Below are 12,076 nucleotides of genomic sequence, written 5' to 3'. Positions count from 1 at the left end.
TAAATCCTAACTCTTATTTCAGACATGTTATATCCATACCCAAACCGCAGGCACCTTGTAATGGCTGTGTTTGATAGACGCACACCCCCATGGCCGGGCAGCGTTGGTTCCGTCTGTTGCCCTGCGTGTCGCTCTCCTTCCTGAAAGAGGCTCGTATCAGATCTACCGACGTCGCTGCGCTGAAGCGGGTGAGTTGAGGCTCTTCTCCTCTGTTTCATCCATTCCTTCGCGTGTGAACTGTCATATGAATGCACCCCGGCCCTTCGCACACTGCCCCCCGGGTCCACCTTTTGAGGAAGTCGCTTGTTAAGTTAGTATTTCGCCTCCTTTTGGGTGTTGTGCCTCTGCGCCCTCTCATCCTCCCGCTGGGGGCTGGAGGTGTCGTGGTCCTGCTCGGTTTTCTGTTTACAGAGGTGGATCAAGACATTGGAAGCCACACGTGTTACCGGGACCCACGGCATGAGGGGCTCGTTGTCCTCTGGGAACCGGCACCGAACCTCTTTGAAAAGGAAGCTGGTTAACACCGGGGGCGGAGGAGGAAGGAGACCACACCGCTGCAGGTGTTTCCCTGTTTGCCTGTTGGTTGGTGCAGACACTCATCTGAGGCAAAAACCCGTAAATCCTCCACAGTGACATGATGCAGCAAAGCAAAAACAAGAGTTCAGCTCGAGGTTCATGCTATGGTTTCAGTTATTTCATGTTACAAATCTCCCAAGTTACCTGATTACACGTGCTGCTGAGTAGGATTGCATCTACCATTCATGTGAATTGTCAGTCGTTGTTGTGGCAATTATTTTCTCAAACAACTTCCCTAAAAGCTAAGCTTTATTTATTTGATCCCGAAAAGTAATCATGAAACTGTTAAAAAAAACAACAGGTAATCTATTAAGGTGGTAGTTGTCAGATTTGCCTTTTTATTTTTAGACCAGGTTGTGTGGGAAACTCAATGAAGTAAACCAGAACCAGGATTACTTTGTGCAACTGTGGGTTACAGTAAGAAAACAGACATTTGGAACAACTCACATTTCTTTATTTGCATTATTTTCTTGAATAAATAAGATAAAATGTCAATACCTCAAAGATGCCACAATTGCGGACTTTGTTGATATGGTGGTGGGTGAAAATGAACTTTTTTCTCTCTATTTATATATATATATATATATTTCTCCATCTCACAATTTTTATGAACGTAATCGTAATTCTGGAGTCAGACCAAGATGTACTTGATTCTTCCCTGACACTTTCAGCATGTTTCCACAAAATGACATGGTAATCCATCCAGTAGTTTTAGCTTCATCCTCCAGGCAAATGAACAAATTTCAAAGAAAGCTTAAGTTCCTCGGTAGAGGTAACCAAACGTGTTCTGCATAGCACGGAAATCTCTCTGAGTATGATTATGTGTTGAGTCGGCCGTCTACTTTGTCTACTTTGTTAATATGTAACTGAGACAATCTTCTCCTGTTAATGATTTTTCCACTGTGAAGTTTAATTTTATCATTGTTATTTATGATCTTTCTACAGACACAATAAAAGTAAAGTCCCAAGATACCTGAAGATCCTGTCTGTGGACTCGTACATGGCAGTGAGCCATCATAGTGAAAACTAAAACCAAGAACCCTCAGCCTCAGATCATCGCCCCCGTAGATGCCGCTCAGTCTTCGTCTTTGCAAATGGCTTGTTGTCTGAAGGACGAGCTCCTCTGTTCCATCTGCCTCAGCATCTACCAGGACCCCGTCAGCTTTGGCTGCGAGCACTACTTCTGCAGGAAGTGCATCACCGAGCACTGGAGCAGAAAGGAGCTTCACGGAGTGCGAGACTGTCCCGAGTGCCGGAGGACCTTCGCAGACCCTCACCTCTCCCCGAGTCTCAAGTTGTCCAACATTGTGGAGCGCTACTCGGCCTTCCCGCTGGACGCCATCCTTAACGCCCAGAGGAGCTCCTATCCCTGCAAGGACCACGAGAAGGTCAAGCTGTTTTGCCTCACCGACAAGAGTCTGGTGTGCTTCTTCTGCGACGAGCCGGCGCTACATGAACAGCACCAAGTGACCACTATTGACGAGGCTTACGAGGAGATACAGGTCAGCAGCAGCACATACACACAGTGACAGATCATTAGCAGGGATCAGGCTGATGTTACCATAAAACAACAAAAAAAAACATCAGCTACTCTGTGCAGCATTCAGACAGCTGCACTCATTGACCCTTTGGGAGCTGCTCAGGCAGTTCTACCCCAGAGCCTTTACTGACACAGAGCGGCTCCACTGAAGCACTCTGGGGGATTCTGTGCTCTGTGGATACAGTAAGTGGTGAGGAAGGAGACGTATCTACCTTCTTCCTCTCTGATCACCTGGCTCTTATGTGATTTCAGTTCGTTGTCATACTCAACAAAGAGTTTATTTTGTTGTAACACCGGATTTACAGTAAACATGCCTTTTTATATTGCCTCCCATGCCCTACTTATCCTCAGCCCTACTTACATATGACAGTTTTAGAGATGTATTTGAGTTTATTTGTGTTTAAGAAGTATTTTAGGTAATTAGAAAAATGCAATATTTACTGTTTGAGGCTGGCAGGGGACTCAAGTGTCATATCAATTTCTCCATTTGTTTCCTGTCATCTCTCTATTTTCAATTCGGCCCGAAAAGCCCCTAAATTCTTTGAATCTACTTAGTCAAGAAATTTAGTTTTCTTCAGTGCAGAGCTCTTGACCCACCAGCGAGTGACATTTACCATGTCAGTTTGAATGAGAGTGAAAAATGTCAGAAATCCCCTAATGATGCTTTAAACTTTTCATGACATCGGCTCTGAATAAATTAACTTCCTTATGAAGCTCATGTTGATGCATCGTATTTTCCACATTAACTGGGGCGGCCGCGGCTCAGTGTTTTCTTTCCTCTCACTGTTTGGATAATTCCATTCCCACAGAGTCAAAATCCAATAATCGTGAAACAAAGCTCCTTATCTTGTTCTTCCTTTACTCCAGTGTGCATAGTAACACACAAAAAATCGTTATGTAGTCGCCCTCATTTCCATGAGGTATTCATGATATTTTTGTACAGCGTGAAATGACATTTGATTTCTGTTTTCTTGGTAGACACCACGTTGAGCTGAACACAACGAAGTGTTGACAATCACATATGCAGATTTGAAAAGTTTATGCTCTCTCATTGCAGCTCATGGCACCTCACTACATTTATCTGTACCTCCTAGTTTCAGTGAGATGGCCTCTGACTGATTATTCAGAAATTCAGAAAGTGAATCTGCTCCAAAAAGTTACTCAGTAACTAATTTGTGTGTAAGCCTGCTAACAGACAAACAAATAAACAACATTGAAAACGTTACTACTTTGGTGGAGATAATTAACGATAGCAATAAAAAACATTTAATGAATCGAAAACATATCAACATTTTTAAATTACATATCATTTAGCTGACGCTTTTATCCAAAGCGACTTACAATAAATTCATTCAGCATTCATCAGGCATTCAGTGTGTAGTACGGAGCTACAGCTGTAAAGGTCTTTATTCTGCATTAAATATAATCAGCAGTGCTGTGAGCATCAATGCGTTTCTTCTTTAATCTCCCAATCAGATGCTGTGCTGAAATCCTGAGAAAGGTCAAAACTGTGTAATCTTGGAGCAGAAATAATTAGGCCCAGTATGTTTCTTTCTTTTAGGGCACCAGCTCGTCCCTCTGCTTGGAACTCTATTCAAGGCAGAGATCTGGTATTTTGTGTTCTGGCAGGAACTCAAGGCTTGCCAATTCAACAACACTGAAAGACCGTACACTGAGGCCCCATCGGAAACAAGCATGTCTCATGATGAGCTTGGCAAACTCGTCGTTTTAGATCAACAAATGGGATTGTTTCTTACGTAATGTCTTCTCTTTACCAGACACACACACACTTTAGGACACGGCAGCAGATGGTCTGACAGTTCTTTACTGTCATGTTCGTTAGTGATCACAAAGTAAACATTATTAGGATTGGTCTTAACCCCATGTAAACAAAACCGGGTTGTATTTTTCAATTCACAGGTTTCATTATTATTTCCCTTTTCTCTCTGGAAATCATACAAAGCTGTGTTCCAGATAGAGATCTGTGTCTGCAGGCTCTAGCTTCACTTTTGGCACAGACTTCCCTTTTTGCGGGAGGCTTGACAATGCTTTACTGAAGGGCCAAACCAACATGGGGAAGATGTGTTAAAGTGCTGCAGCAACCAGCCCCAGTGCTTTGAATATCTGGACCAGAGGGGAACACGTCGTGCCAGCTCGGTGGCCTCTTTTAAGATGAACCTTAGAGATTTTGTAGGGTGGGAAAGTTGGTAGACAAGAGGCTAAGCATTTGGTGGATTGAGAGCCAAAGCCTTTGTGTCGGTTTGTTTGACACTTAAAGAAGAGGTCACAAAGATGGCAGGTAAAAACGTCCGTTGCAGTTAAAATTGCTAATAAAGTAAGATGAGTCTGTCCATTTTCCCAGCAGTGTTTTGCAGTAGAGGTTACGTCATATTCACTCATCACCCAGTGGTGGAGCAGAACGGTACATGACAAATGCTACATCACCTTGCGGTTGTTACTCAGCTTTCTTCACTCAACGCAACACCGGTAAACACTGTCTTTCACAATCAGAGCTATTGCTAAGGATCACCATGGTGAAAAACAGAAACACACAAACTGTCGGACATGACCCAGAGCTGCTGAATACCTTTGGCTGCTCATGTAATCAGGAGCACTCCAACTATGATGCATCATTTCACAATGGTGCATTCATGGCTAACATTTACATTTACGTTTTAACTAATTTATGCTCTTTGGACACCTTTAGGACCTTTGAGAAAAAATATTGTAGATCTACGAGGAACTTATGATGAAGATCTTTGTACAAATATTCTAGACCTCTGTAGAAATTATTGAAGACCTTTGAACAATACTGAAAAGCTTTGCATACAAATATATTATACATATGTAACAGACATTGGACCCATTTGTCCATTTGTATAAAAAGCAACATTAAAGACGATTGTAGAAAAAAATATTGAGGACATTTATAAAAAAAGTATTGAACCACATTGAACAAAATTCTAAACCTTCATATAAATATCGAGGGATATTTGTATACATATTGGTGACATTTGTATAAATATTAAAACCTTTGTCGAAACATTGAAAACCTTTGTATACAAAAATCAAAGACCTCCTATTGAGGCTACTCCTAAATAGGAGGGGGGTGCATTGTAGGGAACGCCCATAGGACATTGGGAGGAAATGTAAACTGTGGCAGAAGTTTATGTAGAAAGACTTTGCGAGTAGGAAGACGGGACCACTGTTGTTAACAACATGTCCGCTTTGTGTCAGGCACTTCACTGTCACCATTGTTTGTTTGTGTCTGAATCTCTCAACTCTATGTGAGTAAAGGCATCATAAATGAGCCTTGACACATTTCAGTCTTAGATTGGATTCTCTGTCAGACTCGTTTTTCACCGGGTTTAGATTTGCCGCACACTTTCTGTTATGTCATACCACCACCGCTTAAACTGTGTTGACAACATAGTCTGTACGGGTTGATAGTGTGTTGGCCAGTGTCCACTGATGAGTGCAGCGTTTGGTTGGTCTGTGGGAGGCAGTAATCTACTTAGCTTGGCATGTCAGTCCACTGACCTCAGGCCATGAGTCTTGTTGCTGTGTTGACAGCTTTACCTCCTGCTGGTTTGCATCCTCTCCCTCCGCACAGGCTCCTGCAGCCAAATCTGTAACACACGTGCACAGAAGCAATCAACCATCGCAGGGTGACGCACACATCTGGTAAACATTCAGCCAACAAATACAGTAATTGCTTGTTTCCGATATTTTGTGGTGAAGTTGCACCTTTCAGCTTCCAAACATGAAAGAGAACCTGTGGTAGCCTCCAGTTGTCATAAAAACTCAAAAGCTGTTTAGTTTGTTAAGAGAAACCTCCAGATATTAAATTCACACCACAACAAACTCACAGTTTTAATCTTCTATTATTTTGTTGTGAAAACGCTGAATCATTAAGCAAGGTTATAACCGAGGAGCCATACATTCTTATCGACCAGGCTTAATGTATTGAAATTTAACGATGCCTTTGTTTTAGACGACATGGCGATGAGATTACACTCGCTCACATCATGCTACACAAGGAGCACTGTCTCCATCTTAAATAGAGGGGGGCTTGATCGCAGTGGCCCTGATTGGAGATGGACGAAGCTGTGCACTTATTATCACACCAGTGTGTCCTCAAGTTGGTTGACAGCTCCTACAGAGGACAAAGTGGAAGCTACAGCAGCCACTGTGCCTTAATTGTGATGATAAAGACCGCCGCTGGGCCGTGTGCAACGACTGTATTGCAGGACTAGACACAGACTTCCTGGTGTCTTCTTGCCCGAGGGACTTCTTTTTGCCTATTTGACAGAAGTGCAAGACCGAATAAGAATGAATGCAAGACTGCAGTTCATGGCTATCGTTCATATTTGGGGCCTTAACTTTTGTTGCTACCACTATAGACACTTTAAATGGTTTGTGAAAGAAGAATAGCAACAGGCAGCTGTGCAGCAATCCCTGCCTGAATTCAACTAAAACCCATGCAACTGAAGAATTAAATGATTCTCCCACACAGAGCTGTCAATCAGTGTCCAGATGCACGCGTGTTGCCTTCCATTAATGCCTTTTGTCATACCTAGTTATTTCGTCCTTTATCAGACCACAAACATGGATTCATCTTGAAAACGGATTAACCTTTTTCTCGTTGGCCTCACTGTAGCGCAGCGTGGTGTTTGAAAAGGCAGAATGAACACGGCCAGCCTTTGAAGTGTTCCCCTGGTGGTTTTAAAACGAGGCTGTCTTTCACTCCATGACTGTCAGAGCGCAGCCGAGAGCTCTCTCTGAGCCTGCCATCACCACGCATGGCCGTGCTGCTGCAGTAATGAGTCAGGCAATTTCAAGGGCACCCACGGCTGCCATCTCCCCTGTGGCTCGCCTCAGTCTGCTCTCCTTTCCTGTAGCAACCCCTTCTCTCTCTGTCTCTTTTTATTCTCCCTCCCATGCCATTTTCTCTCTTAATAATCGTCCCCTCGTTTCTTTTGTAAGTGCTTTATTAAATGCCTCAAATCCGGTTTGGTAACCTACTTTCTTTTTTTCTGAGGAAGGTAGGTCGCAGCCCCCTCACCCGGCCAATATCTCACCATGCAACCACCCATGCAAAACAAATGTGTCTGTCCAGTGTGGCGGTCAGTGAGGGTGGTGTGGCAGGGAGGCGCCGTCCATGTGGAAATGCAGCCACGGGGAAAGATGGTATAGTCGTGTTCCATTAGAGTGCTGGCATAATTTTATCCTCATCCAGAAGGAGGCGGTAGCTTGGGCTGCACTTATTACTGAAACCACTAATGCTGCATAGGGCTTGGGCATGTTTACTTCAGCCCATGCTGATGGTAAATGAACTGTTACATTGATTAGAGAAAGAAAAGCTGCTGCTGCTCATCGCACAGAACACTTTGTCTTGTTTAGATAACATTGGCTTGCACTTAAGTTAAATGATTCAGATTTTTACATCTGTTGTGCATTAGAGATGTATGTAGGCCTTCTGCGCAGATCATGTGAGATTGCAATTTGCCATGTTTTCTTGCCAGTTAAAATGTTTAATTTTATGCCCTTTTAACAGAGATAAATGTTTTCATTTCACAAGTGCAAGTGTTTCCCCGAAGTGACGTACCGTACTAACTGAAACCTATATGTACTGTAGATGGACAACACATCTCTACTTCCTCCCACTGTCCAGAAATGGAGAGGCAGTGGCCTAGTGGAAGAAACTTGGACTATGGGCAGAGAAGGTCTCTGGTTTGTCTCTGGTTCGTCTCTGGTTCGACTCCACGGAGAGACAACAAAAGACGAACCAGGATTGATCTGTCCAAAAATCCAAGAGTCTCCCTACCCTTTCTAGTGCCCCTGAGCAAGGCACCTTACTCCCCCAACATCTGCTCCCCATGCGCCATACATGGTCGCTCACTGCTCTGTGTCCTGCACTAGATGGGTCAAAAGCAGAGGTTAAATTTCCCTACCTGCATGAGTGTGCCTTTGAATGTCTGTGCATGTGTTTGGAACTAATAAATGCATCTTAATCTTAATCTTAATTGTATGAATAGTCCAGATACAAACACTTCTCACGTAACTCTTCTAAAGTTTTCTTTTTCTGATGTCTGTTTCCCTTTCTGTAGAAATACACAAATTCAACCAAATGATATGACGAATGATGATTCATTTTAACTGAATGCATTGTACCTTGGATGACATCAGCAGTCAGACATGTACCTGGCAGTTAGTTAAAAGCAGCAGGTCACAGGATTGCGGTGAGCAAGCTGGAACTGGTCTGGCAGGGCCAAGGGTGAAAGGAGGGATCAGTGGCGAGCGGAGATTTACCGGCCATCTTGGTAAATGAAAGGGGAAGTGCTGTCCTTAAAGTTTCGTGGCTTAAAGTTAGGCTTAAGGCTGAGCCCTGGCCTCCCTAATGTAAGGCAGATCAGCAGGGAATGCAGCCTGCAGGCCGGTGACACTGCTATAACAGACCACATTAAATAAGAAAAAAAGACCAGGCAGAGAAAGGTGTTGTAGAGATGGTTGCTATTTTCTTCAACTGCCCTGGGGGTTGAAAAATAGCTTGTAAAAAGTGATGAATGTGGAATGCCTTTTGGCTTTTAGGCAGAGACGATCTTAGTAAATGTTTAAAAATCCATGAGTGGTGAGTGAGCTGAGACGAAGCAGTTAATATTCCGGTATTCTCTGCCTTTTTAGTTTTGTCTGTGTCTGTTTGATTTTCTTCTTCAAGGGGTGTATATGTGAACTGGTGTAACCCACCGCTGCAGCCGCCACACTGAGCCATGCGTCGCTTGATTAGCTGGGGAATTAACACAGATTATAGGGTCATTGTTCTCGGGGGGTCTGTGCATGGCCGGGCTGGGAAATAATCTCCTGTAATTCCCTCTGTCCGTGATTTGCTGCAGATGATTTAATTAGACGTGCTGCAGATAGGAGCCCTCATTTACAACTCCCAATCAGCGAGACTCAGACCTGACACCCCCTCCCCTGGATGTTTACTGACACTGGTCTTTAAATGAGGTACAGGCTACATTCATACAACTACGTTTTAGTTTTTAAAATGTATGACTCCTGCTACGTTTAAACCTGCTGTCCACACTTTTCTGGAGTTTTCAAATGCTGTTGGACACGTTTAAGTTTGAAAACTCAAGGAATGCCCTTGTAGTATGTACAGACTAAAACAGAAACGATGATGCTGCCAACTGCATTTGCTTTTTTTTTCAGTCACGACTCAACTACGAGTGTTGAACGTAAACCGTTGTAAATGCCTATTTTCAGTAACGGTTCCACCTTCTATATAAACCCTGCATCTTACTTTTCACTAGTGTTGCTCCTAGTTATTTTTCCTTACTGCAAGCATGAGGCCAACTGCAGAGTAGATCTGCTTCCTGTTTAAACGGTCACGCACATGCCCAGTGTACATGAATGGTCACATGATATGACGTTGACATTTTCAGGTGATACTGATACAGAGCTAACTATCTAACTAGATAAATATATTTGTTTTTAAATGCTGTTTTAAAATAAAAGCATATTGGTATGGATGTAGCTGTAAGCTGTTTTTCTGTTTACCAACATATCTTTGACTTTCCTTCTCTCAATCCACATGCAGTCGTGCACGGGGACAGATGGTTGGCAGACAGGCATTGTTTTTTTTACAATTCTTTGTAAAACATTTGCGTAATCATGAATAACTGCGAGAAAAAAACCTTGTTAAATAATGGCTTTTAGTAAATATCTGTTTAATAGAAAACGCCTGATGACAGTCAGTGAGTCCGTGAGGCAAAATGTGCATTAAAACTTTGTAAAATACGTGTTCCATGATTGCCTGTTCAGTCTGTATAATAATTGATATGCACATTAACAATAACTACTATATTGCTTGTTAATGGGATGCATGGCCAATCCAGGTTTCTCTGGTCAGATGTTCTCAGTGCTTGTTTATTTCCCATAATGCATTTAGCGTGCCTGGAGGGTCAGGCCAATCAGTGGGGAGCAGCCAGCTGTATTTTCTGTCCTTGCCCCGGCTCCTGCTCTCATCGCCGCGCTCCGTCTGCACATTAACACAGGTTCCCCGCTCCAGATGCTGTTTACAGTTGAGGTTTTTAGCAGAGGTTCTTATCCACTGTGGCTCACTTTAACTGTGCTTGTAAAACAAATGAGCTTTCCTCGCGCATTAAGCGTGTAAAGCTGTCAGATAGTTTTAGAGGGCTGTGTAAAGTGTTACAGCTTTAATCATGAATAGACGAGTAAGAAAATCCCTCTCATCATCAATCACATATATTTAACTTGAAAGAAAAAGCTCTTCTCTTGAAATATAGAGTTGGCTCCACATAAAAACGTCATCTCACATCTTGTGGATTCGACAAATGCTGTTTCATAAAAAATATATCAAGGCTTTTAGAGAGCAATGTAGAGGTTGTTTTCCTGATTGACTCGGCGCCGTGTCAGCTAAAAGTTAAAAAGCAATGTTCTCTCTTCATTTTGTTCTTGTCCTCATTAAGCTGATCTTTCTGATGCCTGGACATTTTTCAACTGAGTGGCACTGAAAACGTTTCAATTTAAGATTTTGATTGAGACAGAACAAAAAAACACAAGACTGATCCACAGCACTCTCACAGAAGAACTCTCGTCTCACGGTACATGGATCCAGCTTCTCTCACTTCAGTGTATGATTGGTCTGGTCCAAAAACAGACATTTTAATGTGAGCAAGGCAGACTGAAGCTCTCAAATGACAGCTTGATCTCGGCCTGTATGGCAATAGAGTAAAGAAAACAACTTTCCCGTAGTCTCAGATTGTGCATGTGAATATGTAGGTTCTGTAGGTGAAGGACAAGGTTTTTGGGTCATAAGCCTTTTGGTTTCCATTTCTAGTTTGTCCAGTCACATTTAGCTTTGGCTGTCTGCAGTTAAACAGCTATTTATTCACATGCAGATAGCTGTTTATAGAACTTAAACAACATTTGTCTGGATCTAAAACAACAATAGAAACTGGTTTGCTGTGTGTATTTTGATTGGAGAAACATTCTAAGGAATTTTGGCCCGGATATCTGCTGTCTACACTGGAAGCCTATTAAATATTGTCTGTTGCACCCAGAGGATAGGTCATTGGCAAAAGACGGCCTTTCCCCTGTGCCCTCTCCGAAGTGTTGTCATGAGCTTGCTTGTGAATCTCAACATAGTAATTAATGTGTAATTTCAACACAAGAGCGTAGCCATCACTATTGCCAGATCAAGACGGCCGAAAAGTACGAAAACGAGAAGAACTAAATTGTAATCATTGACTAGTAGCACAGATGATCACAGAGAGAATGGGACTCAATAAAGCCCTATTATCATGTTTTTAACATATTGACCGAGGTATTTTAAACAAACAGTATAGTGTTAATTTGTACAGGTTTATGCCTTCTGCTAGTTTCTGTGATATTGATCAATAATTGACTTCATATATTGTATTTTCAGTGTTTTGTTTGCTCAGTGCCCTGTTATGTAGATGGCCGCATCTTCTCTGTATGTAGGAGTAAATCTGAGATTGCGTTGAGCGCTGATCTTAATCATATTCAATACATAGTTTTAAAAATTGTCAGTACTGTATAAACAAAACATACATTAATTGTAGACAGATTTATTTTGACTCCTCCTTGTTTGAACTGTGCCTGAAATTGGTTTTTATTATGATGAGGCTACAATATGTAAATGATTGGAGAATCATCTGGGAATTAAATAACACACAGACCTGACTGGAGGCTATACTTATAATTCACAGAATTACACGCCCCTGCCAGTGTCTACAGAAATGGACGATTATTTAACACTGTGACTTGACAAAAGAGGCGTACATCCCAAATATTTATTTGCTGGCAGGGGACTGAGTGAACGAGAAGCAGACACGCTCTGTATTTGGTCAGATAGAGCTGCTGGCGAGCTGTGGCATCTCGTCTGCATAGTGCATATACACAACAGCTACAGCA

At 42.5% G+C, this 12,076-nt stretch overlaps 1 protein-coding gene across 1 annotated transcript in view; it reads left to right on the top strand.

The window, feature by feature from the left end:
- Nucleotides 1-40: 40 nt before the first annotated feature.
- The window catches only part of trim62.1 (tripartite motif containing 62, tandem duplicate 1), a 29,735-nt gene continuing 17,699 nt past the window's right edge, over nucleotides 41-12,076 (top strand). Inside the window, exons 1-2 of the mRNA XM_062404585.1 lie at nucleotides 41-188; nucleotides 1,522-2,078. Of these exons, the coding sequence (XP_062260569.1) occupies nucleotides 1,671-2,078 (408 nt within the window). The 5' untranslated portion in view covers nucleotides 41-188; nucleotides 1,522-1,670. The remainder of the gene's footprint in view (nucleotides 189-1,521; nucleotides 2,079-12,076) is intronic.

Source organism: Platichthys flesus, chromosome 2, assembly GCF_949316205.1.
Source record: "Platichthys flesus chromosome 2, fPlaFle2.1, whole genome shotgun sequence".
Taxonomy (NCBI): domain Eukaryota; kingdom Metazoa; phylum Chordata; class Actinopteri; order Pleuronectiformes; family Pleuronectidae; genus Platichthys; species Platichthys flesus.
This window is presented reverse-complemented; position numbering and strand designations above follow the sequence as displayed.